At 41.8% G+C, this 27,461-nt stretch overlaps 1 protein-coding gene across 7 annotated transcripts in view; it reads right to left on the bottom strand.

Moving 5' to 3' along the window:
• ADK (adenosine kinase) overlaps positions 1 to 27,461 on the bottom strand; it is a 553,898-nt gene that overhangs the window by 26,141 nt on the left and 500,296 nt on the right. For all 7 annotated transcript variants that reach the window (XM_038408746.2, XM_038408753.2, XM_038408749.2 and 4 more), the window contains one exon: positions 330 to 416. In XM_038408746.2, coding sequence (XP_038264674.1) covers positions 330 to 416 — 87 coding nt within the window. The remainder of the gene's footprint in view (positions 1 to 329; positions 417 to 27,461) is intronic.

Raw genomic sequence — 27,461 nt, 5'->3', positions numbered from 1 at the left:
TTTAAGCCAGGAGGGATCTGCGTACACTATATAATGTATTTGATGCAGCTTGTTTATATAACATTCTGACAGATACAATTAATCTCGTGAAAACGACCACAGTATAACATAATAGCATATTATCTTTAAAGTCATAGAACACATTTTTCCTGTGAAAATTAACACTTAATTAAAACACACAATCTCAGGATGTAAACGAAAGCTTGAAAAGAACAAAATTTACTCTAAAGAACAATCTGAAATTCTAGACTGAAAAATGCATATTCCATCAAGAATAGGGGGAAAAAAGTCTAACCTCCAAATAAGAGAATAAAGAAAGCAATAAGTACCTCCAACAAATGCATCACCAGCTCCATTGGTATCAATGATTTCACTCTGGTCACTGTCTAAGACTGGGAAAGCAGTCACTTCATTTTCTACAAGAGTAGGGGAAAAGAAAACATTAGTAATTTGGGAAACAAAATTTGAAACACCTCACTGCAAAATAAAACAATCAACATATGAATGTCAGTGCTCAGCAACTCAATTTGGACCAAAAGGATCACACATTTAGTTTACATGTCAATTTATATACCACATGGACACGTGTGTATAGGTGGTCAAACTAAGTGGCAGAAAAACCCAAGAAGATGCAGAGATAAATGAAAAGAGAGATGGAGAAAAATCTATCCTGCCAAAACCAGGACCTCCTGTCAGCTGCAGACAGCTGATGCAACCTCTAGACTAGCCAGTCAAGGCCTCAGGAAGTAACAAGCCCAATAGGGAGGACCTACAAGTATCTGCGTAAGAAAAGCCAAAATAAATGTGAAATAATAAAAATGTAAGATACAAGGGGAAAGCCAGTACGTTTTGGGGTAGTAAAATACTTTGAAACTGCATCTCATTTGAAAACATCTCTGAGGATGGACCCTAGGAATTTGCAGCCAAAGTAGATTTGGTTTCAAAATGTCCAGTGACCTCAGCCTTCTTCCTTAGTGGTTTTTTTTTTAGTCTCTCTCCCCTGACGCTCTCTATCCTCTACTGGCACCCATAAAAACTATTTCAACAGATGGATCTAGGGCATCTGCACCTCCAATTCACCAACACACTACAACTGAACGTAATTACACCACTTAGGTATGATAACTTTAGCAATCTAGGGTTATAAATTTAATATATGCCACTAATTAATCAGCTAGGGCTTTCCAGGTGGTAATGTCATAATGACATGATAAAAAGATAATGACTACTTTGTCACAATACCTTGTTAAAGTGTAAATTACCCCTGTAATAGAGCCAATGGAAGTTCTGCCTCTGGTATTCAGTGTGCATTAAAATGGTCTCAGCAAATGGATTTCCTTTGGCAGATAGTTAAAAAAATTGCCTGTCAGCCAGCAACACTGAAAACTATCAGAGCTGTCTTCACCCTTTAATTTTTGATAAAAATAGAAGTAACATGACAAATAGTCCCTGCAATATGTAAAAATTTCAGGTGTTTAGTCTTTTCATTACCCAGCTACACAGCAGATCATAAAATGATTCATATACAGAGTACTTGTCCAATACACAATCATGAACAAAGAATCTCAGGTTGGGAAGCCAACACAGAATTAACAGTCTCAAACCAGGAGCCTGTGTGTGTGTTACAGAGGTACCAGAAGGATCCTGGTTTCTGTGAAGTGCAGTGTACCAGCTCTAGTGCTCTTCACCATCTGCTATTAAGTGAACCAGGCAGATATAATGATGGTACCTCCAGAGGGAACTGTTGGCTGGCCCACCAGAAAGGGAGGGGAGTGTTGGCAACAACCATCAGTGAGAGGCAAAGGAAAAAAGGAAAAGGGTAACGAAAAAAATATAAGACTATTCCAGTTAAAGAACAGGTTTTAGTCAGTACTCTGTGCATCCTCTCTATTTCATTTATAAAGTTATTTAGAAACGCGACTTAAATGCTGCTGCATTGTGGTATTCAAGAGCTAAGCGTTTCACCCCTGATAGTACTTTAACAGAATTCATTTGAACTGAAAATCAAGGAATACAGGTTTTATATTGAACTCTGCAGGGAGAGCAGAGTGCAGTCAACCATCTGATAAAGAAGTATAACATATTTTGTTCTAGCCTATGCAAAAACAATCCATAAAATGACAAACCTGTTAAAAGACACATTACAATGAAGAAGTTTGTTTTGTTGTTGTAGCCTTCTGCAGATTTCCCTTCCCCTAACAGATATACACACACAGATGTACCATATAAAGTATATGTGCATACACAGCTGTTTGTGTATGTGTATGAATGTATGTGTATGTGCACAGAAAAGACATAATGCACAAATGTTGTACTTGAATAAGCTAAACAAGCAGGGATCAAGATTAAACAGGATTCTGTATTCAAGCAAACTCATGTGAATGAAAGAGCTCCCACCACCATCTTCTCTTTCTCCTCACTTCTCTCCTCCTGAGTCCTTCCCTAAGGTCCCTGTAGTACTCTTAAGTACTGGACTTATAAACTTCTATGCTATTCGTTCTGTATTAGATATAATAGTAGGACACTCTGAGTTATTTTAAAAAATAAATACACCAATGACTTCAGCTGACATGATATAAACCTGCTTTACTCTCACAATTTTCAGTTTTAAATGGGTCATCCAGTCTGTTCTTCCTGCTTCTATAACTTTATATGTTTTCAAGTGGGGTGAGCCAGGATCCTGAGGGTTCAGAAACAGTTTGTCTGGTTTTGCAGCATGTACTACTTTGAAAAGAAGTTGATATTCTTACATACTGCACATGTTCAATACAGCAAATTATAAAACTTTTTCTATGCAAATGTCTATTGCCACAACAGAATTTAATCACTCTTTTGGACATACAGTATCGGACTAGTTCTCTTTTGTTACAATTGGCAGGTAACAATAACACACATTTAAAATACACTGAAGTAATATTAAGGATCTATCTTTAACTCACACAAAATGAAGTCAATAGGCTTAATTCACTTTGCTATGCCCATGCAGCAGGATATGTGATATCTAACATCACCCACCACTATGCAGGTCCTGTAATAATCAGGAACAATGGGGTGAATTAAGAATGAACCTGAAGCCTCCACTCTGAATTTCCTTGCTATTGTGAGTTTAATGTTACTTTAACTTCATTTTCATGTGTGATATATTATATTATAAACCTCCTAAATCCATCATAGTGAACACAGGGACACCTTGGCTAAGTGCACTGGTCATCAAATGACCTTGCTTTTCAAAGTCAGTTCTGATTTCATTTATCATCCTGACAGCTTATGAAATAAAGAATAATTACATAAGTATTTTGAAATCCAAGTGCTGCTCCTCTGGGCATAAAATCCAGTGTGCTATTTTTAAGCAACAAACCTCTTCTATGGTACACACATTCAAATACAGGGCACCCTTTCTATGTTGCTTCTTGGAAGCTAAGGATTGTGTCTGAGAGTTACAGCAGGTGTAAATAATTAAGCAAAATTTGGTAATGAATATTACTGAAAGCTAGAGTCTTAGGGCTTGATCTCACACTAGTTTCACACTGATAAAGTTCCATTAACTTCAACACTTGATTTACACTGATGTAAGTATGACCAGAATCAGGCCCTAATGTAGTGGCCTCCTGTGCTTAAGACACCTTTATAACACATAACCTTAGTCAAAGTCAGTTCAGTGGTAAATCCTAGCTGTTATTAATTGTTGCATTATGCATATAGGACCTATCTTTTTTCCTTAGAAAATAGGTACACTAATGTATCTACCCAAACAATATTTTTGAGGGAAAACAGAGCTGGAGGTAATGCTGCAGAACAATATTGATAGAAAAACATGCTTCCTCCCACCCTAATACACACAGAAATTAAAGTTGCCAAATAAATATAGCCAGTTTCATGATGCTAGCTGAAACACTGATGGTAGCTTCAAGTACCACAGGTCTGCCTCTAAACCAAATTAGAATCACAGATTACACGTCTGCTTGTAGTACAGTAATAAACACTAGCAAACAATCATTACATCCAATTAGGCTGAGTACTTTTCTTAACTGGGTCATTTACTAGTCTCTCTTGCTCTTAGAAGTAAATTAAATGTGTAAACTTATATTTAATTACCTGTAACAGAACTCTTAAAGGCAACATGTCCGAGTGCCCTTAACGTCTCATTTTTTAAAAAAGGGAGTTTAAAATGCCAAAGTATTGTCTAGCTGCTTCCTAAAATAATAATCTTTAGATACATGGGCAGATATTGATTATGCAGATGCTGACAAACTGGGACACATTCGTTTTTCATTTGTAAGCTGAACTTTTTATGAAACAATAACTGTGAAACAGAACCCACCTGCAACCCCCCACGCAATTTTTTTAGATCAGGGCCCAAATCCAGATGGAAAGGAAAGGAGAGGAAAAGAAAGGACAGAAAAAAATAGAAAGAAGATATTAAATTAAGCCCAGAAATATATAAATGGTTCTGGGCAGCTGTGGTGGGGAGAAGTGAGAGAAGTATTCGGAATAAACTCCAAGTCAGCAGAGCAGAACCCGAATTCTTAACCCACTCCAAAGAAGGGTGAAAAAGAACCTAACAGTGTTTAGGCTTCCACATCATCCTTACATTGAGGTAATGAAAAAATCCTTTAAATTAGTAGAGTAATAATGTTTTTTCTTGTTTTTACTGCTGTAGGCACCAATGTCACTGCTGTATTCCACAAAAGGAAAAAAGGAAACCAGTATCATGTACATTAAGTAGATATTGTCATACCAATATCAATATCAGCCCAGAGATGCCCAAAGCTATAAAGAATCCATAGGGATGGTGTAGTGCAGTGGTTCTCAAAGCCAGTCGGCCGCTTGTTCAGGGAAAGCCCCTGGCGGGCTGGACTGGTTTGTTTACCTGCTGCATCCGCAGGTTTGGCCAATCGTGGCTCCCACAGGCCACGGCGGTTCACTGCTCCAGGCCAATGGGGGCTGCGGAAAGGGCGGCCAGAACGTCCCTTGGCCCGCACCACTTCCCGCAGCCCCCATTGGCCTGGAGTGGCGAATCACGGCCAGTGGGAGCCGCGATTGGCCGAACCTGCGGATGCGGCAGGTAAACGAACCGGTCCGGCCTGCCAGGGGCTTTCCCTGAACAAGCGGTGCACCGGCTTTGAGAATCACTGGTGTAGTGCTCTATGCCTCCAGTTAGAAATATCTAGATCTTATAATGATGGTTTTCAAACCTGGCAGGTTTGACTCAGTCCATTATTCCAAGGTGGTTCCATGCCATATACTGTTTGAGTCTTTCATATGTCTGTTCTGCATAGATGTTACAGACTCAATGGCACTTTTGTTGAGTGTAGGAGTTTGTCTTGTTTCATTATTAACATTTTTCCTCTCCCACACCCACTTTTGTGCAGTGTGTGGACTGGTGCTGTAGTTATACTGGGCTGATTCTCCTCTCACATTGGTGTAAATGAGGAGTACGTTTGTTGAAGTCAACAACAGTGAACAGAGCAAGCAAGAGGATAATCAGGCCCATATTCTGGGAAATGCTTTGGGGTTCTTCCAGTTAACAAGCACTACACAAAAAATATAAAATAAATATAGTAAGAACACATGATAATGGATGCTGTACCATAACTTACTATACATGCAGTTAGGAGACTTTTTTTGAATATGTATTGTGACAAAGTTCCTCCTCTACCTTGGTGGATCTTGCGCTTATTGGCAGATTTGCTCGCCTTGGAGCTTCATGGCAGCCTTCAGCTTGGCCGTTTTTCTGAACCCACAGTCCAGGTCGACTCCTCCTGTGTCTGACCAGGAGTTGGGAGGTTTGGGGGAAACCCAGGCCCGCCCTCTACTCTGGGTTCCAGCCCAGGGCCCTGTGGAATGCAGCTGTCTAGAGTGCCTCCTGGAACAGCTGTGTGACAACTACAACTCCCTGGGCTACTTCCCCATGGTCTCCTCCCAACATCTTCTTTATTCTCACCATAGGACCTCCTCCTGATGTCTGATAATGCTTGGACTCCTCAGTCCTCCAACAGTCCACGTTCTCACTCTCAGCTCCTAGTGCCTCTTGCTCTCAGCTCCTCACACAGGCACCACAAACTGAACTGAGCTCCTTTTTAAACCCAGGTGCCCTGATTAGCCTGCCTTAATTGATTCTAACAGCTTCTTGATTGGCTGTAGGTGTTCTACTCAGCCTGTCTGTCTTAATTGTCTCCAGAAGGTTCCTGATTGTTCTGGAACCTTCCCTGTTACCTTACCCAGGGAAAAGGGACCTATTTAACCTGGGGCTAATATATCTGCCTTCTATTACTCTCCTGTAGCCATCTGGCCCGATCCTGTCACAGTATAAAGAAATTAAATCTGATATAATTGATAGTGTTGTCAAACTGTCTTTTAGTCATCTTGTTCAGTACTTTAGCCATTATTATTGAAAACAGTGATGCACGTCTCTGGTGCTAAACTAAATAATTAATAAAGAAATCATACAAATAATAATGCAGCATAATTCAAAGCAAAAATACCCCAATGATGCCATAGGGGTTAAATTTCTCATTTACAGCTAGTCCAGCAGAATGGATAGCACTCAGCTGCATTGCCCCAGGAGCAGCCATGGGGAGGAAATTTCAATTCTGAGGCAGGAAGATCAGATGTGCAGGTGCCTTGTTGTGGGGGCAGAGAAATAGAGCCAAGGCTCTGCCCGTTCCATGGTCCTTTCCACCTACCTGCATGGGGGAAAGTCCTGGATGTCCAGACTCCATTTCTCCCCCCATATACCCCACTTTTCCTCTCCCTTTGAATCCATGCAGAGGAGATACAGGAAAGATATATGAGGGCAATCTTCCTTCACCATATGCTCCTGCATAGCCACACAGGGTGGCCCATTATCCACTCCACAGTATTTTACTCATGGTTAAAACTGAAGCAGCATTCTGGCACCTAGTGTTTGACCACTGAACCGAAGCCTGATTCTGGACACACTTGCAACAGTTTAACATCACTGGCTTGAATTAACTCCTGTTTATACCATGGTGAGATCTGAATCAGGCCTGGTCTACACTACAAACTTAGGTCGACACAAGCCGCCTTAAGTCGATCTAATAATGTATGTGTTTACACTACTGAGTCCCTTCCATTGACCTAAGAGGTCTGTAAAGTCAACTTCTGTACTCTACCTCCGCGAGAAGCGTAGTGCTCGATTCGACATCCATGGGTCGACATGGGGATAGTGTAGACACTGCATTGTGTAATTCAAATAAATTGGCCTTCAGGAGGTGTCCCATAGTGCTCCACTGTGACCGCTCTGGAGAGCGCTTTCAACTCCACTGCGCATCAGCCAGGTACACAGGAAACTGCCGGTCCCCTGTTAAAGCCCCAAGAACATTTGGATTTTCATTTCCTGTTTGATCAGTGTGGAGAGCTAGGAAAAAGACGACTCGGGAAGACATGTTCAGTGAGTTAATGCGCGCCTCCGAGAGTGACAAGATGGAGCCCAGAGCATGGAGTATTACACTGTCCAAGAACCTGGACATGGACAGGGAGGACAGGAGAGCATTCAGGGAACATGAGCATGCCATGTAGGAAGAGATGCTGCAGATTATGAAGGAGCAATCAGATATGTTGAGACATCTGATTGAGGTTCAAGAAAGGCAGCTGGATGCCGGAGTCCCTCTGCAGCCTATGCTGAACCTGCTGCCATCATCACCCAGTTCTACATCCACCTCCCCAAACATCCTATAGGGGGAAGGGGAAAGAATTCGGTATCCATTACATTCAACACCAGGGGAGGGTATAAGGACCAGAAGGTGCACATTCCCACACCTTTGATTCTTATTGCAGTGCATCTGTAAGCAAGCTTTCCTTGTTTCTCCCGCCCAGAGTGTTATCAGCCCTTTTACCCCAGGTTATCTTACTTTTTTTTTTTGGCCATCTCTGTGTGTGTGCGCATAAAAACACTGAACAGATTGAGGTGAAAAGGCTCTTTATTCATTCAACACAGTGGTTGGTGGGGGTGGCGTTTACAGGGGAGAAAATGCACTGGAGGGGACAGTTCAGTAAGGAACAACATACGTAAGAGTCACATTACTCTGGCTCATTGCTTATTGCCCTGGTGCCTGGCTGCTCAAAATAGGCTGCCGGGCGATCCGCCTAAACTCCCCACTCCCGCTGTAAACTTTTCTCCCTTTGTTTCACAGATATTATGGAGCACACAGCAGGCAGCAATAACAATGGGGATATTGCTTTCACTGAGGTCTAACCTAGTAAGCAAACAACGCCAGTGACCTTTTAAATGTCCAAAAGCACATTCCACCACCATTCTGCAGTTGCTCAGCCTATGGCTGAACAGGTCCTTACTGCTTTCCAGGATGCCTGTAAATGGCTTCATGAGCCATGGGAGCAAGGGGCAGGCTGCATCTTCCAGGATCACAACTGGCATTTCAACATCACCAATGGTTATTTTGAAGTCTGGAAAGAAAGTCCCTGCTTCCAGCTTTCTGAACAGACCTGTGTTCCTAGAGATGTGCGCGTCATGCACCTTTCCAAACCATCCCATGTTGATGTCAGTGAAATGGCCCCTGTGATCCACCAGCGCTTGCAACACCATTGAGAAGTAACCCCTTTCGGTTTATGTACTCTTTGGCAGTGTGGTCTGGTGTCAAAATTGGGATATGGATTCCACCTGTCGCCCCACCACTAGGGAATGCAATTGTGGAAAAACCATCCACTATGTCCTGCACATTACCCTATCCTTCTTAGCAGAAGTCTGTTGATGGCCCTGCAATGGTGGATCACAACAGATCCCACGGTAGATTTACTCACTCCAAACTGATGCCCCATTGACTGGTAGCAGTCTGTCATTGCAAGGTTCTACAGAGCTATCACCATTTGCTTCTCCACTGTCAGAGCAGCTCCCATTTTAGTATTGCTTCACTTCAGGGCTGGGGAAAACTCTTCACACAGTTCCTGGAAAGTGGCATAACACATTCAAAAGTTCTGCAGCCACTGCACATCATCCCAAAGCTGCATAACAATGTGGTCCCACCAGTCAGTGCTTGTTTCCCAGGCCCAGAAACAGCACTCAACCATGTCAAGGTGATGTGTGACTGTCACCAGCAACTGCAAATTGCTCTGCTCTATGTCTTCCACCAGGGCTGCTTGCATGGCATCACATTGTTCCATGTGGCGGGCTCCTGTATTGGCTGTGTAAATATTGCAGGATAAGATATGAGGTGTTTGTAATGCTCACAACAACAGTTTACAGCTGAGCGGGGTCCAGGCTTATTGTGCTATAGTGTCCGTGTGGGTAACCAAGGCTTATAAAAAAGGCTTGGTTTGTCTGCCATTGATTTCAGGGAGGGAGGTAAGTGCATCATGGGAGGCTAACACTATCTTCCCATAACTACTCGCGCCAAGATTTTGCTCCCATAAGGCATTGCAAACCCAACCCAAAATTCCACTTGGCTACGTGCAATGTGAGATAGCTACCTGCAGTGCAGTGCTCCATGTGTCAATGCGAGCCCTGTTAGTGAGGATGCACTTGGCCGATACGAGTCTAGTGTGAACATGCAAGATCAACTTGCTTAAATCGGAGACTCAGTGTCGAATTACATTAAGTCGACCTAACTTTGTAGTGTAGACATGGCCTCAGACTCTCTCTATCTAGTTGCAAGAACTGCAACACTTAACAGCACTAATGAATGACTCAGTCTTGAATGGTTTTTATAGGCCTAAAAGTGTTTTCTTTACAGGAGGTATGGGAGCTCCTTCCCCTTTGGCATTGTCTGTCCAGTTCACTGCTGATGCCAACAGCTGAAGTTCTGTTTCATTGTTTAAATCTTATTATGTTTTGTTTAGACTGGTACAGAAAACACTATAATTATGTATATCAGACAGAGGAGCAGGGAAGGGTAGCAGAAGATGCTAAAGTTTTATCTTTATTCTGACTCTGATGAAATATATACCTATATAAACATATATAGTCCTAAAAAAAAGTGCCCTGAAGAACTGGCTGAGGAATTTTTCTGGCATGTGACACAATGTTTAAGGTTTAGAACTGCAGTGAATTCTGTTGAAAAAGCCCTTCCAAGTTCACAAGAGAACTACCATTTGCCTGCTAGGCATGCTTTTAAGTGGGAGCTGAAACTGCATCCACTGAACTGCCAGAAAACTGACTCCCCTAATTCAGCATGGCTGCTAAAGACATAAGGTAGCATTCAGAATTAAACCACTTTCCTGTGATCTCTGTCTGAGCGAGGAAAGAGGTTGGAGGCTGAGGAAAGGCAAAGAGTGTTAAGATTTAAGCATCACACATGAAAGAAGAAGAGCTTGATTCTGAACTTGTGCAGTTTTTACACTAGAGTAACTCAAATGAGTATAATAGAATTACTCCTGAATTATACCAGTGTATGATCATAATCAGGCCTGAAGAGAGAATGGATGGGTCACAGCAACCCAAGATCTGAAATACACTTTCCCAAGCCCTGCTCAGACATGTAGGGCTTGATTTTCCACTGCATTAGTCCAGTTTTACCACAGTGTAGCTTCACTGAAATCAGTCAAGCAACACCGGCATAATACTAGTGTAACATAGTGGTGAATCTGGCCTTAGACATTTATGTGGACAGACCTTATATTTGTAAATATGCACACATAGAAACTTTAGAGCACAATGATTTCAGCCACCATAAATAACAAGATTTCCCATTTTTACCTTTTAGTTTTTTTTTTAAATAAGGTTATTTATTTACTTATTTGTCATCTACAAAACCAGAGCCTGTTTGTTTCAGAGGCATGGAGGTGCAAGCTAGGAAAAGAAGACATAGTTGACCGTCAGGAAAGAATTACTGTTTACTAAGCAGAAAACCAAAACCTTCATTTGTTTTTTATTGACTAGTTTAGTCTTTTTGCCAGTCTCTCTTTTGTTTATGGTTGTAAGTGTGCCTGACTGCTGGTTAGAGTATATGACACTATGGGCAGGTCGACACTACGGGGTTCAGTCGACCTAAGTTACACAACTCCAGCTACATTATTCACGTAGCTGGAGTCAACATAGCTTAGGTTGACCTTTTGCAGTGTCTACTCCGGATCGATGGGAGAAACTCTCCTGTAGACTTACCTTATGCGTCTCATTCTGGTGAAGTACCGGAGTCAACAGGAGAGCGATCAGTGGTCGATTTAGCAGGTCTACCCGCTAAATCGACCACCGGTGGATCGATCGCCACACGTCGATCCCCCAGTAAGTGGAGACAAGCCCTAATGTTGATATTTGTGTAAAAGAATACATGTGACCGATGGATAAAAATCTGCAGGATTGTTGCTCAGTATTGGTGAGACGTAGAGGAATTCCTATTGAGTCAATTCACTAATAGTTAATGTAATTTCATAATAATGTTGTCCTCTCATGCAAGGATCTCAAAGTACTTAAAAGATATTAGTTAATTAAGATTCACCGGACCTCTCTGAGGTAGGATAATGTTATCTCCACTTTAGAGTTGGGTAAACAGAGATGCAGAGAAATTAAAACTATCATGTTCAAATATTGGGTGCCTAAATCAGGCCAATTTTATTAAGGTGCCTAAATCCGGATTTAGGCACCTAAATAAAACTGGCCTGATTTTTCAGAGATGCTGAACATCCTGACTCCCACCAGTGTCACTGGGAGTTGCCCAGGGCCATCCGAGGGTAAAATTCACCCAGATGAATTGGACCAACAAAAGGCTTTGTACACTAAAGATCCAAGCTAGAGCTGTAAGTGCATCAGAAGCCATGGAGCAGACAGCCACATCGGCAAGCTTTTGGATCCCCTTATGCCTCTGAAGAGTTCTCTTTGCTGGGGCCCTATGTGTGTTGTCATAGAGGATTAGCTTTGGGAGGAGGGACCAGAGGTTCTGCAATTACCAGGTTTCAGCAACTAAGAGACTGCAAAAGTGTTGCAGGCCACTGTTCTTGATTTATGGGACTGGGTGGCTGTACTTCAGCCTGTGCCTAGTCACAGTGAGGATGTATATCCCAGCTCCCACATGCCTCACCCACTTAAAGCTTGGTTACTGGGGTGTTAAGTAGATGCAGCAAATTTCGCCTTATGAAAGGAGCCAGCATGCTTGCATCTATCGTTTACACTGGGCCACACATTATGAGAAGTAGATATATTTTACTTCCCATTTCAGGATATTGAAAGACAGATATTAAAAAATACTATATTGCTTGTACTATGAAGATGTTACAATATGGAAAAATTTTCAAGAACATACTGATCAATATTTAAGGAAAAAACCCTCAAAAATGTAAGTTGGACATTTGCAAAAAAAAATGGAGTGCTCCCATTTACACATAGCTTCGTTTTCCCATGGGTTATGTGCAGACCTCCACCATGAGACTTGCAAGTTTCCTCAGCTACACCTCAATTTCAGAGTGGAGAATACAGAAATCACATAATTTAAATGAGGCCATGTTAGACGACTGTTTCGTTTATGTTACATGATAATCTGAGAAAAACAGGTCGTCAGGAGAGGCAGAAATGGGCCCAAGGCATTTCTGTTTTATTTGAGCATCACTGAGACTGAATAGAGAAGGAGTGAGCACTAGATCACTACAGAGCACTCTTGAAGGAGCTTTTTCTTCTGGAAGATTTTACATTTAATTTTATAAATATGATCAGTGCATCAGAGAAAGACTTCCTCAGCACATGACTAATTTTTTATTCATTAGACTTCATTCTCTTGGACAAAGTTCAGGAAGAAGAGAGAAAAACTTGAGTGACCCTATATTAGTGCCTTTAAATACCTAATTTCTACCTGGAGATTTTAATTTCTCCTAGTTTTGTGTAGAAGCTAGATCTAGGGTTTTTAATTACTATTTTTGTTGCTCTCATTCTGTATTTATAAATTCTCTTTTGCCTTTAATTAAGATCTCTCTAGACTGATTTTTTTAACAGAATGGGAGTTTGCTTATTAAGTGGATTCTCCTAGGCTTTCACAGCTTTTATATATCTATTAGAAGATGCAAGTGCAGTGTGTGCTGAGATTTGTGCTAATCTCAAAGGGCCAAATTCTGCTCTCAGATACACCCAATAAAAATCAAGAGCAACTCCATTATCTTCGGTGGAAATACCCTACATTTAAACCAGGGTAACCAAGAGCAGAATCTGGTGCAAAATGAAGGTGGTTTTTTTCACCCTAAATTAGTTGTTTATTGTTCTTTTGATAATTAAATACACAAAACTATGATCCTTTTGGAATCACCTAATTAGTATCAAAATGATATTACTTAATTACTGCTGTAAATTGAATGTATAGGATTTACTCAGTTCAAAATAATTACACATACAGTTTAATGTAAATTATGCAATACTATAAATTTAGTTTATAGATTATTTCCTACATAGTGAAGAGGACTCATTATGATGCAATTATAACAATAGTTTTGACAGACAGTTTCTAGCAAGAGCACTTGAATCGTATGTTTGCATAGCAAGCTCTTTAAAGCATGGCTGTAGGATATAGACACTCATAAAGGTAACACAATAGGATTTATCGTGCATGCACCACTGTCATTTACAGTAAAACCTGAAGCTATAAAAACAGGCTGCTTGACAAAACCACAATAATCAGGCTAGAAGGCATAAATTAAAAATCTCCATCCTCCACATTTACAGAACCGTGTCGAGTTTGTACCACAGCCTGTCACTTTTAATCACTCTTCCCTCAAGGTTTTACTACCATACTATTAGCTGCATCCTACAGTTTTATATTTAAAAAAAAAAATCAAAAAAATCTTTAACCCTTTGATCATGTATTCTGAGTTTTAAAAACACCTCAAAATCACAACTTTCATGAGCATATTAAAGAAAGCTCAAGTTGTGACCATTCTAGCAAAAATGATAAAAATAAATACAACTATTTTTGGATTACAGACCCTGTTCTGTTGGAATTACTAGTTATTCTGAATGAAAAGGAAAAAAAGATAGGAAGCAAAGTCTGCTGTTTAAAGCAGAATATTACTTCATGGAGAGCTACAGGGCCAAATTTTCTGTTTTCTTACCTGTGGAGGGAAATAGACCATATCATTTCCTTGAGATGAGGAAAGGATGGTGGAAAAAGAATTACATGTTGCTTTTTAATCCATCCATCATAGAGGATGTATTTGATGATTATTTATGCACAGTATCTAATTTTAAAAAACAACTGAAATGAACTCTGAATATTTAAATTTAAATACGTCAAACACACACTTTAATAAAAACTATCCTTTAGGGTATGGAAACAAAATGAACAACTATCAAATTGCCAAGTTTACATTTGCACACAGTTTTCATCCGACCCTGTTCGTCATTTGACTCACCTTTCTTTTTCTAACTTATTTCTTTTCACCTTTCTTTGCCACCAGTTGAATTCTACTGACCGCAGAGACAACTACTGTTGACTCTGCATTCATCTGTAGGTTTCCCTGCAGCTGAACGTAGCCTACATTTTGAGCACATATTTTGGATTTTTATGCCAACAAAAACTTTGAAGACTTTTTTCTTTTTCCATATAAAAAGCAAATGCAACAGGAGCCTGCTACTCACTGTGAGCAGTAACTTAGGGCTAGTACAAGGTGCCGAGGAAAGAACAAGGCTTCTTGGAAACAGGATAAGTTTAGACCATTTTTCTGCTGAGTGAACTTGTTGGACTTGATCTTTGACCTTGTATTACTTTACTCCTCCATTCACCAGCTTCCTTTTTCTGATTTTACTGGTTAAATATTTGTTTCGCTTTCAGTGGAATGCAGGACGAAACAGGAAGAGGAGTACTTCCACCCACCTCTACCCTTTTATGGACAGGCCTCTTGTCACCTGGCTAACCAACTCCACCATTTGTAAGAAGCATAGGGAATTTCACCAATGACAGCCTTTCTAACAAAACAGGGCTGCCATCTGTCACTGTTGTGCCATCTAGGGGTGTGGTTCCCAATCTCTGGCCATTGCCTTGCAATCTGGGTTTAAGAAGCCAACTTCTTTCTTCCTCTTTACTGTACTCTTTAATCTCTAATAGATTTTAATTGCTATACCAGTTTCCTCCAACTCATTTGGGGCCACAGCCTCACTTGCTTTCATTTTCTATCCTCTATCCTAAAAACCTGCCCCACAACCTATAGATTTCTAGTACAAATGTTTGACACTTTTTGTTTCATGTTTCCAAATTTTGGGTACACACACAGGGACTCCTTAATGGCTTCCCCCTCTCATTCCCACCTTTATTAAATCTTAAATAAAAGATCCTTGCATGATTTTTGAAGTTTCTAAGATGCCCAGGCTAATAGGACATCCAAGAAACAATCTTCGTGCACCAGCTAGAAAAATGTCAGTGTAAGAGACGCATAAATACTTCCATCCCACAAGCCAAAGAACATTAAAAGAGAACTGCACTATTAGTGCAACTGACGTGTTTAAGTGCTCACAGATGGAAGCTCATATTTCTGTAGTGATTAACAATGAGCAATAGGTATTGTAATCTGGCCTACTATATTTCCATAATTATTGATGAACATGCTGTTGATAAACAATGCAAGCATTAGGATATTAAATTTCTTACAATTAAGTGACTAAGAAAGCTGTTTATTGCCTTCCCCTATACTCTCCGTTAATAAAATCGACATTGCAGATGTTCATGTATGCTGCATTGATGTTTAATGATGCATGATGCTCTAGGTGGTTCCCATAACCTTGCTTTGTCTACTATGAGCTGCCTCGATTGATATGATAATAGAGAAAAGAGGTCTGAAACAAGCTGGGCTGTACTGGCACATTTGCATAACCTTTAAATTTGCCATTCTTTGATAGCCAACTGCTCCTAAAAATTCTTGTCCAGTTGTCACTGACAACAATACATTGTACAAACACTATTCTGAAACTTGCGAGGTGGGGGGAAGGCACGGAGGAGGAGATATTGCTTGTGGCACTTGTTTTATTCCATCAGAAAAGGTACTCATTATCAAATTTCTAAAGCCAACAATTTGGAATGGAGTTCTGCAGTTTCATCCTGTGATCAGTTGCTATTAGCCACAATGCATGGCCCAGCATCAATTCAGGTTCACAGTGCAATATCACAGTGTCAGATTTTAAGTGCTATAAATATTTGGCTTCGCAGAGCATCTTTTTGCTGCCCTCCCCCCGTTAATGGGTCGTGAACAAAACTAAAAACATCAAGTCAAGTAAACTCAACATGAATATGTCTGTGAACTTGAAATCTCATCAGGATGACTGGATGCATCTTTTTAAAACAATCAGTATTATCATATTGTTATATCACCTTGCATGTGTGACCATAAAACTAACTGTATACAAACAGTTGTTTGCAGTGTTGTCGTAATCATGTTTGTCCCAGGTATCTGAGATACAAGGTGGGTTAACTACTTATGCTAAATAATCTGTTCCACCTTGTATTTAGCTTTGACACTGTGAATACCTTTCCCAGACCAGAAGAAAAGCTCTGTGGAGCTCAAAACCTTGTCTCTTTCACAAACAGAAGTTGCTTCAATAAAAAGATATTACCTCACCCACATTGTCTCTTGTCCTTATTTAACAGATCTGCTTACTTTACTGACACAAATAAGTCTTTATTTTACTCCTCTTAGCAATGTAGAATGCATACAGATAGGAGAGAGTGAGCAAGAATCTACTTTGGTTCACAAAGGATCAACCAAAGTGTTAATTATCAACTGCAGATTCTTCTCCTTGTGGTATTCATGTGTACACCTACACTGTACTTTAAATATACCTCATCAGTTTCAAAGTTATTGATGATGCTGTGTGAACAACAAAGGTCAGAGTTTGATTTCCAAATATTGGAGTTAAAAGTCATTCCCACTGTTTTATTTGAAAACAAGAAAATTTACTATTGAAACTTTTAAGTCACACCAACCACAGAATCTCACCAGTCTACTTTTAGACAATTTTCACTTTGTAGAGTGAACCCTCACTTGACTATTTTTATATTCATGCCAGCTCCTAGGTATGTTGGTGCCCTATACAAATAATTATCTCTAGACTCCTGACCCAAAAATCAGTCAAGCAGGACCCCTCCAACTATTTCCTTTCTCTATTTCCTCTATCTTTTTCATTTTTTCTACCAGCCACCCATCTCTGTCTTGTCCTTCCTAGCACTAAGAATCCATTGTCTGTCTGGGCACCCTCCTCCCACAGCCTGTACTTCCTAGGAACGGCCTCCCCAGCACAGAAACATCTGATCAGATGGCTACTTCCTGCAGTGGGTTTTCCCCGAGAGTCACAGACCTTCCCCCTACCCACACATCCTTATTTTCTACAATAATTTTATGGTGACTATTTGAGCTTGTGAAGATTAGAGGACTGACAATGTAAGTTCTGTCATTTACAGCAAAAGCACGATACAGATAGCTACAATTTGAACTTTCCTACAATGCTCACTCAACTATAGTCACAAGATGGGAACTTAAGTATCTATATTGGAGTCTGTAGGGCACCTTCCAGCAGAGACTGCTGTTCTAACTTCTTTGTGATGATTTGTTACAAAGTGATCTGCTATCAAATAAACAAAGCTAAGACTTCCAGAATTCTGGAAAAAAAGACTCCTCTACATAAAATGTGCTATCAAGGTGCCACTGGTCTAAGTGTCCAGTTCTCTCTCCACCTCATTTGTAAGAGACTACAAAGCATATACCCTAAGGTAAAACGTGTTACCAAGCCTTTGAATATATAGAAAGTTCTCTACTGATGAACTTGCAGATGAATATGAGAAGTGAACGAGAGGATTCAGACAAGGTACAATACATACAAAGATGAATGCAGCAGTTGCAGTAATTAAGTACAAATGAACATTTTGTTTTAAGATCTTTACCACCATAAACAATCCCCACTAAAGTTAATGGGATTTCCATTGACTTTAATGAAGTTTTCAAAGAATTTCATATTTTTTGCATGTATTCCAGCCTACACTTCACACTTCAATAGCCTGCTGCTAGACCCCGCCCCCTAATATCTACAGGCAGCCTAGAAAAAATGAGCAAAAGGTGTCAGTCACCTTATTCCAAAAAGAACTTAGAAAATGCATAGTATAATGTCACCAAATGTCATTGTGGAAAGTTTAATACCCTTACTTAACTGAAGAGTGGTCAAGGCTGCAGTAGTTACTTGCAATGTTACCAACAATACTAGAGTACCAGATCCATAAGATTTGTAAAAATCTAATTTGCCATCCTCCCAAAAGGTTTTTAACTTTGAGCTTGAGAGTGCAGTGCTTTATGATGTGTTCAGACTCATGTCTTCTAACACATCTAAGCCCACCCAAACAACGGATTTACTCACTGATACTAGACTTATAAGTTAAAATTGGCCTTGATCTTGGGCAGTATGACATCATCAGAAAACCATTAATGGTCTGAAACGGAAACACAAGCTCATTAATAAAAGCAAAACCATACAAAGGTTAAAAAAGGAAGTTTTATTAAAAGTATTGATCATGACCTATGGCACCACAGACATTGATCTTTCTGCATCCCCACAAGAAAAAATGTTAAAGCCAATTTATTTTTATGATCTATTATGAAACTTGCTGAAGTAGTTGGCTCTTTAATCCCATACAATGAGAAAAATAATCACACATAATTAGGGTAAAACTAAAATAGAGTTCTAAAAAATCTGCAGTAGAATTTAGATAATAAGTATGACATCAGATTAATCTCTCAAAATAATTACCAGATTAATGTATGTGACATAAAAGTGGACACCATACTACACGTTTTCATTTGTGGCTTGAGCTATGATTTGAACCCAAAGGTTGGGAGGTGAAAGACTTGTGCACTATAACCCTCTTAATCACCTGCCCTGTGTATCACCTTATTAAACAGCATTGGCTGTTCAAAGAGAATCAGGCTGTATCAAATGCTGAAAGTTACAGCAGAATCAAATATGCATATGAATTATTAGAACACTGAATTTAAATTTTGAAATACACATTTAATGAAAAGCTTATAAAAGAATTATTGTGCATTGCATATGTATCAAATAAATACTTTCTTCTGAATAAAGATTTTATGCAGGCATTCAGGAAAGCTATGATTGTGGCCCAAGTACGTACTTGCCCTAAGCCAATGACAAGGTGAAGAACCATTCAGCTGAACTCTATTGGGCAGTGCCCTTCTGATTCATGTAGATTGTCTCTCCCTATTAACAGTCTTTTCAAATAAACTTTGAAATTACTGTGTTAAGTTTTTACAGGAAAGATAGATAAATTCCAGAATGATCTCTATGGATCTTTCAACCACAAGAGCTGTGGGTTCCTGATGTGCTATCCACTCAACTGAATTCATATTGGTTCATTCTGAGGATGAATGTCTAAAGGGAGTTGGTTGGCAGTGGTTGACAATTGTGTCGTCAGTAATATTATTGATCTATTACGCAATTTGAAAAATGGCACTCTTCAAAGATCTATCCCGGCCACCATATTGTTCAGTTATAAGCTGAGCTGGCAGAGGCGCTTATAGCTACTTTAACAGGTCTTTCCATTATAAGACCTTGTTTTCAGTTGCTCATAACTTTGCCAAACTTTAAGCGTCCAGGCTGCAATTTTTCATACCAGGAATCTGTTTCAGCAAAAACAGCTCAGCCATTTCCAAGAACAAGGTTAAGGAACAGTATGCTGTTTTGCCAATTTAAAAAAATTCTGACAACGATTTCCCTAAGAAACTTTTGTATCCCCATGCTTTGGAGCAGGGAATTAATATTTGGCAAGGGATTTTGCCCTGGGGTCAGACAGATGCTTTTTGCTATTCCTATGAAAATCCATCCCAATTTGGGAAAGTTATAAGCCCCTGAAATCCATTTCAGTATTACTGATCTCAAGAGCTCAAACATGAGGTAAGCCTCAGAAAATCATGAAATTCATGAGTTCTTTTTAAAAAATACAGTTTTATAGTTGCCTTCTGGTTTCTGACACTTTGGAGTACACTTGAATCATATCTTCAAGCTTTTCTCTGCAACCACATAGGCTCGGGCATTACTTTTTTAAAAAAAATGAAAGCTGAGATTCCCCCCTAATTACATGTCTCTAGGTGCTTGGGCTTTACAGACAAACACTAAATATCACAAGACATGATAAAATCATGAGAATTGGCAACGCTGCCTTTTGCATGTGTTCAGGTAAAGGTTTATTAGAGATGGCAGCTAATTTCTTTGAAGATATTGTCTGCACTGAACATGCTCCAGCCCAGGGCTTCAGGGGTTTAACAGGATTTTCCCTGCAATTGCTCTTCCCGCTTCTTGGGGACACTATGGCACCAGACACCAGAACTGGGAGAAGACTGCCCCGCCTCGACTTCCATTCCTTCCCGTGAAGGAGCCCAGGCAGCACAGACGATGCAGCAGTAGGAGAATGCACCCAAATTCAAATGTAGAGTGGTGAGGAACAGAAGGGTGGTAGACGGGGCAGGCTAGGGGATGGACGGGGTAGAGGGAAGTAGGCTAGGAGGAACATGCTGGGACAGGGGCAGAAGTGGAGGAAATGGGCAGAAAGGTCTTTAATCACTAGAGGACACTTCCCGCCAGAACGAGGAATAGAACTCAGGTTTCCTAAATCCCAATGTTCCGCTGATGTCTAGCAAATAGTTGTGAAACCCACTGGTCAAGATCGTGTCTTATCCCCCTCCAACGGCAGGATTACATAGAGGATAACATCATATTAATGTTATCAGTTGCTCTGTAGCTCTAAATGTTCCAACCCCGATTGACCAGTGTGAAGGTCAATGTGATTCCATTTGATGGAATTTCTGTTTTTTATTCAGTTTGCTTAAAAACAGAGAAAATTACGTACAAAAAAAACTACACTGAAATAACATTATGGTTGCTAATTCAGGAACTCAAAAGTTAGGAAATGCCAGAAATAAAGTGTCCTGTGCACTGATTGAGGCAAGTGTCCTGTGGAAAAAAATAGTAGGTAATCATGTAATTAAAATCTGTATTATAATACATATGCACAAGTTGCAAGATTACAATTAATTGAGGCTTTTCATAACTTTTGATTTTGTACATTTTGAATTCTTTTAAAATGGACTTTTATTAAAAAATATCATATTACAGAGTAAGACTTTGAAAAAGATAATTTCTATGCTGAAGATACACCACTCTAAACCTCTTGGCCCTGTATCTTTCAGCTTTGATCTTTGGCTTGCAGGCATGCCTATACAATATTGTCAGCTGCATATGTTCCTCTCAATCTTGTGAGCATGGAACAGTAGCAGTAATTAAGTACAAATGAACATTTTGTTGTAAGTTCTTTACCACCATAAACAATCTCCACTAAAGTTAATGGGATTTCCATTGATGTCAATGAAGTTTTCAAAGAATTTCATATTTTTTGCATGTTTTCAAGCTTACACTTCAATTCAATAGCATGCTGCTAGTCCCTGCCCCCTAATATCTACAGGCAGCCTAGAAAAAATAAGCAAAAGGTGTCAGTCACCTTATTCCAAAAAGGGATTGTAAATAAGAGGAGGACCATTCCTCCATGTCCCAACTAGTAAAGAATAATTTGTTTTGAAGTAATAAACCAGGTTAAGAATCTTGGGATCATTTTCAATCATACTTCTTCTGTGGAAAGCCACAGGTGCACAGGTTCTACCCTTATATTTTCTGTGATGGTCTCACAACAGCAGTGCATATCTTTATAACTACAAAGTTTTGATGGGTATCTGTGTTCTTATGCCTGTCTTTTAGGAAACTCATCACTTCCACTTGGGCAAGAGAGCATGCCACTGCTGTGGTGGGCCTCTGGTGTGCAACTTGTCCCATCTTGACATTCGTTTCAGTTCACCTGCTCTTACTCTTTTTATATTGGAGCTCCAAAAGTCTCTGATACCTACTACAGAAATGATACAGTTGAGCATTAACACACATGGTTCTGGTGATTATTTTATTATGATACAATATTTGACTTACTATATCTAAATGAAATTTGTATGTGGGAAACAACTTTAAGTGTTACTTGGAGTAATTCATGAGAAGAAACACTATCCAGTGGAGTAAGAATGGGTTCTAACTCTCAGCTTTGCTGTAGACTTTCTGTGTTGACACTGAGCAAGTTACTTAAGTGGAGTTTTACTCTGAGTAGCGACTATAAAAATGGTGTTTGTGGAATCCCATGTTTATTGTCTCTCATTAATTGCAAAAAATTTACTCAGTTTAAAAGGGTACTTTTCCCTAAATACCAGCCCTGCAAATTCACCCTAGGATCTGAAAGTCAAAGTAGATTTAATTGAGGGCCTTTTAGGTTCCTCATTACTAGTGATGATTAAGGCTACAATTTAGTCACAGAGGTCACGGCAGTCAAGGATTCTGTGACTTTACGGGAGCTCTGTGACTTCACAGCTTCAGGAGATGGAGGTGTGACTATGCGCCCCTGCCCTGCAACTGGGGCTGGCTGGAACCAGGACCCTGCAGCTTCTTCCAGGGCTGCATGCTCCAGACCTGTGGTGTCCTGGGCTTGGCAGGGGCTGCAGCCAGGGCCGTGCTTTCGCAAGGGGCTGCAGTTGGAGCCATATGACCCTCCCCGGCTGCTGCAGTGGGGGCCATGCACCCCCCTCATGTCTTCCCAGGGCTGTGCGTGCCCCACCCTGGTTGTGGCCAGGACTTGGTGGGCGCTGCAGCCCTTTCCTGCAGCTGCAGCTAGCTCCGGAGCGGGGGCTGTGCCCCCACCATGGCGGAGGGCTTGGCCTGTCAGTCCGACACCCATGGGACTCCATTCCTCCCTCCTACCTAGCCCTGCCCCCTGGTTATTTTTAGTAACGTCATGGACAGGTCACGGGCTCTGTGAATTTTTGTTTATCGCTTATGTCTGTCCGTGACATTTATTAAAAATAACGGTGATAAAATCTTAGCCTTAGTGATGATATGTGAAAAGGAAAGTTCCCAGTTTGATTCTCAGTTGTTAGGTTAAATAGGCCGGGCTGACAGTTAAAAAAAGATACCATTAATTTAACCTGAGCAAATTTGATATGGAATCATTCAGAGACAACTAACATGGGAGGTCCCACAGAGCCTTTTTTCAGGGTAAAACTATTCTATTCTATATAAGTGCTTATACTGCACTCCTCACCACAGTATCTGAACGTCTTCCAGCAGTGCATTAAGTAACATGACTAATATCTGTCACGTCATTTGTTCTCTCATCCTCTCTGCAAGCAGAGAACTACACTTTAACCTCCCTGTGCTTCAATTTCTACTTTGGTAAAATGGGGCTAATAATACTTTTCTACCTCACAAGGTTGTTTTGATGCCTAATTCATGACTGTAAACCTCTGAATGCTTTGGAAGTTGCTAGAAAAATTCAAAAAATGATTAGGTATTATGCATTCTTTGAAACATAATTATTAGTCGAAGAAGATATTAGTTCCAGAAACTTAAGGTTTAATAACGTATCAGTTCGTGCTTCCTAGAAACATTCTTAAGCAGCCTCTCTCACAGAGCATCCTAGTGAGCGCCAATCACACACACATACTGCCAGCCTTGTCATTCATTAACACATAATTGCTGACTTCCATCATTAACTTGTGCTTGATGTTTTCCTAAACAACAGTATTTTAGAACAATTGAAAGATGAAGTAATTCAACTAAAATTAGAATAGGACCTCTGGAGCATGGATGGTGTTTTATGTCTCTTTACCGACCATTCATTGTATGCTCCAAGTTTTCTGTTTTTCAGATCAGAATAACAGTTAACTCAATCTTTATTTTGCTTTGCTATACACAAAATAATGGAAACTTGTCACTGTATTTGTGAATAGGAAAAATAATCCTCTGGAAAAACAGGTACACAGTAATATAATCTTAAACAGAATACTTTGAACATTCAACATTTCCTAGAACCAACAAATCTCCCAATTGTGTGCAACCCAAATATAGCAAGACTGAATAGCATACTGGTTAATTAGGATTTTCCTGCTTTCCGAAGGCCGAGCATGAAATCCACCATAACTGAAGAGAAAACCTTTGGTTCGCTATTTGAGTTGAGAACACCAAATCCATAGTAACCTATGGAACGATGGGCTAAAAACAGACCCAGCATAAAATGGCAAAAATATCAGCAGTGATAAATGCCTCTGTGTTTTATAGATAAGCTTACAAGCAACATGCTGGGCAATGTTTATAGTATTATCTGTCAAAGAAAACCTACTGACCTCTAGTAAAGGCTTGGCTAAACTTGCAAGTTAGAGTGCATTAAAGGAGCCCCGGGTGCACCTGCTCACTACCCGTCCACACTAGCAAGGCATGTAGAGCGCTCTGACTCTGTGGCTAGAGCACTCCTGGTGAGTGGAATAATGTTTGGTGCGCCCCCGCTGGAGTGCCAAGGTGCCAGTGTGGACACCCTCGTATGTTAATGCGCTCTGATCAGCCTCCAGAAGTGTCCCACAATGCCTGTTCTAGCCACTTTGGTCATCACTTGGAACTCTATTGCCTTGCCCTCAGCTGACCAACCGTCAGACCCGCCCTTTAAATTCTCTGGGAATTTTGAAAATCCCCTTCCTGTTTGCTCAGCCAGGCGTGGAGTGCTCTCAGCGAATCTTTCCAGGTGACCATGCTTCCATGCACCAGACGATCCCCAGTATGGAGCAATGGCGAGGTGCTGGACCTCAGTGTTTGGGGGGAGGAAGCTGTCCAGTCTTAGCTGTGTTCCAGCCGTAGGAATTACGATACCTTCGGGCAGATATCAAGAGACATGATGGAAAGGGGCCATGACCGGGACGCACTGCAGTGCAGGGTTAAAGTGAAGGAGCTGCGGCATGCCTACCACAAAGCCCACAAGGCAAACTGCCATTCCGGTGCTGCCCCTTCAACCTGCCATTTCTATAAAGAGCTGGACGCGATACTTGCGGGCGACCCCACCTCCATTCCCGAGTACCACCATGGACACTTCAGAGCCTAGTGCAACGAGGAGGAGGAGCAGTAAAGCGGGAGCGAGGGTGCCGAGGCGGAGGAAGACACCCCGGAATCCCTAGATGCATGCAGCCAGGAGCTGTTTTCAAGCCAAGAGGAAGGTAGCCAGTCGCGGTGGCCGGTGCTTGGGGAAGCACAAACACCAGAGGAGGTTCTGCTTGTACTGCCTGGGCCTTTAAATAGCCACCGGAGCCTCGCCACTGCTACTCCAGGGCTCTGGTGGCTATTTAAAGGACCAGGGCGGTAGAAGCAGGGGAGCCGCGGGCCCTTTAAATAGCCCCCAGAGCCCTGAGGTAGTGGGGGCTCTGGGGGCTATTTAAAGGGCCGGGGCTCCAGCTGCCTCTGCTGTCCTGGTCCTTTAAATAGCCGCTGGAGCCTCGCCGCTTCCCCAGGGCTCCAGTGGCTATTTAAAGTGCCAGGGCAGTAGAAGAGGGGAGCCCTGGGCCCTTTAAATAGCTGCCGGAGCCCTTTAAATAGCTGCGGCTGCTCCCCTGGTGGGGGGGCACTTAACTTACAGGGGGGCTGGGACTGACTCTGACCCCCTCAACCCCACCCCTTCTGCCCTGGGCCCTGCCCCTTCCAGGGGCCAGAGCTGGCCCCAGAGTACTGGTAAGTCACTCAACTTACTTTCACCCCTGGAAGTAAGTTATTCGGTGCGGGCTCTTGGGGCGAAAAGGGTTAGTACTGCATGCATGCCTAGATGCGGAATAGGGGGTTGATGTGCTCTCTGACATCATGGTTATCAGCCTCAGTGATCTCTTCAAAGGTCTTATCCAAAAGACAATGGGCAATGTGCTTGCGCAGGTTTCTCGGGAGAGCCACTGTGTTCCTTGTCCCAGTAAGGCTAACTTGTCCACGCCGCTGTGCTGTGAGGGGTGGGGGGAGACCATTGCTGCACACAGGCAAGCTGCATATGGGCCAGGGTGGAAGCTGCATCACAGCAGAAGACCCTCCCTTGCTTCCCAGGTCACCCTCAGCCGCGAGATATCTTCCAGGATGAACTCCTGTGGAAAATGGGGGGACAGTGTTCAGTATAGGGGCCCCCTGCTGCTGTTGGCTCTCCCCATGGCACAGAAACCCAGAGGACAGTACAGCCGTGAAACAATCACTCAGGCTTGATCCTTTGCTTACTCACCACTTTGGGGCTCCCGTGGTGCACTTGCTTTGGGCAAATTATGCTATTGTGTAGACTGTGCTTGCCCTTAAGTATGGGGATATCATTCCTCTGTCTGTTGTGAACAATTCTGCCTCTGTTAAGTGTTGCATTTTGCCTTTACAGATGCAATCCTGAGATCCCAGCCGTCCATGTTATCACTGGTCAAAAGACTCCAAAGAATTAGGAAGAGGCCACGTAGAAGCAAGAAAGACATGTTGCATGAAGTAATGCAGCATTCAAGTAATGAAAATCAAAAAGTGCAGGAGTAGTGGGACAGTGAAAGGAGGATCCGCCAGCAGAATGAGGATCGCCGGCACAAAAGTGCAGTGCTCCGGCAGCAAAGCACAGATCGGCTGATAAGCATAATGGAGTGCCAAGCAGACTCTATCCAGGCGCTCGTAGCCATGCAGGCAGAACACTACTGCACCCCCTCTCCTCCCCCCCCACAGTTCTTGTCCCAAAACTCTTTCCCTTGTGCTCCCATGTTACCTCCAACCCACTTTCCCCAACATCTGTGTTCTTACTATCACCAGCTGCCTTCAACACCCTTAGCTTCACCACCCAGCCCTGAAAACTACAATGCTTACCCTCTGCACTCAACCCCTATCACCATGCAGTATAGCCATCCTGAAGTGTAGCACTCACTGCACAGCACTCCAGACAGGAAGGCTGAGTATGAGAACAGGACATACACAAATCTGTGATTGTACTGTTCCCCACCGCACCCCTTTGCTCTGTTTCCCAAGCAGTTGTGTTTCTTTTCAATAAATGAATTTTCTTTTCGATAAATGGATTTTTTGGCTTTGAAAACATTCTTTATTATTGCATAAAGTAAACGATACCTTAGCCCAGGAAAGAAACAGGCACTGCAAGTCAGCGTAGCAAACACAGATTCCTAGTAACATTGGAACCACTGCACTTCACTCCCGTGCAGGGCACCAGACATTACTGGTGGCTTTCAGCCTCAAATTGCTCCCTCGAGGCATCCCTAATCCTTGCAGCCCTGCACTGAGCCCCTCTAATAGCCCTTTTCTCTGGCTGTTCAAATTCAGCCTCCAGGTGTTGAACCTCCGAGTTCCATGCCTGAGTGAATCGTTCACCCTTCCCTTCACAAATGTTATGGAGGGTACAGCACACAGATATAACTGAGGGGCTGCTGTCATCGGCCAGGTCCACCATACCAAACAGAGAGCACCAGTGGCCCTTTAAACCAGAGGTGGGCAAGCTACGGCTCGTGGGCCACATCCAGCCCGTGGGACCCTCCTGCCCATCCCCTGAGCTCCTGGCCTGGGTGGCTCGCCCCTGGCCCCTTCCCCGCTGTCCCCCCTCCCCCGCAGCCTCAGCACGCCGCACTGCTGGTGCAATGCTCTGGGTGGCTGGGCAGCACAGTTGCAGAGCCAT

This window comes from Dermochelys coriacea, chromosome 7 (assembly GCF_009764565.3).
Source record: "Dermochelys coriacea isolate rDerCor1 chromosome 7, rDerCor1.pri.v4, whole genome shotgun sequence".
NCBI lineage: Eukaryota > Metazoa > Chordata > Testudines > Dermochelyidae > Dermochelys > Dermochelys coriacea.
This window is presented reverse-complemented; position numbering and strand designations above follow the sequence as displayed.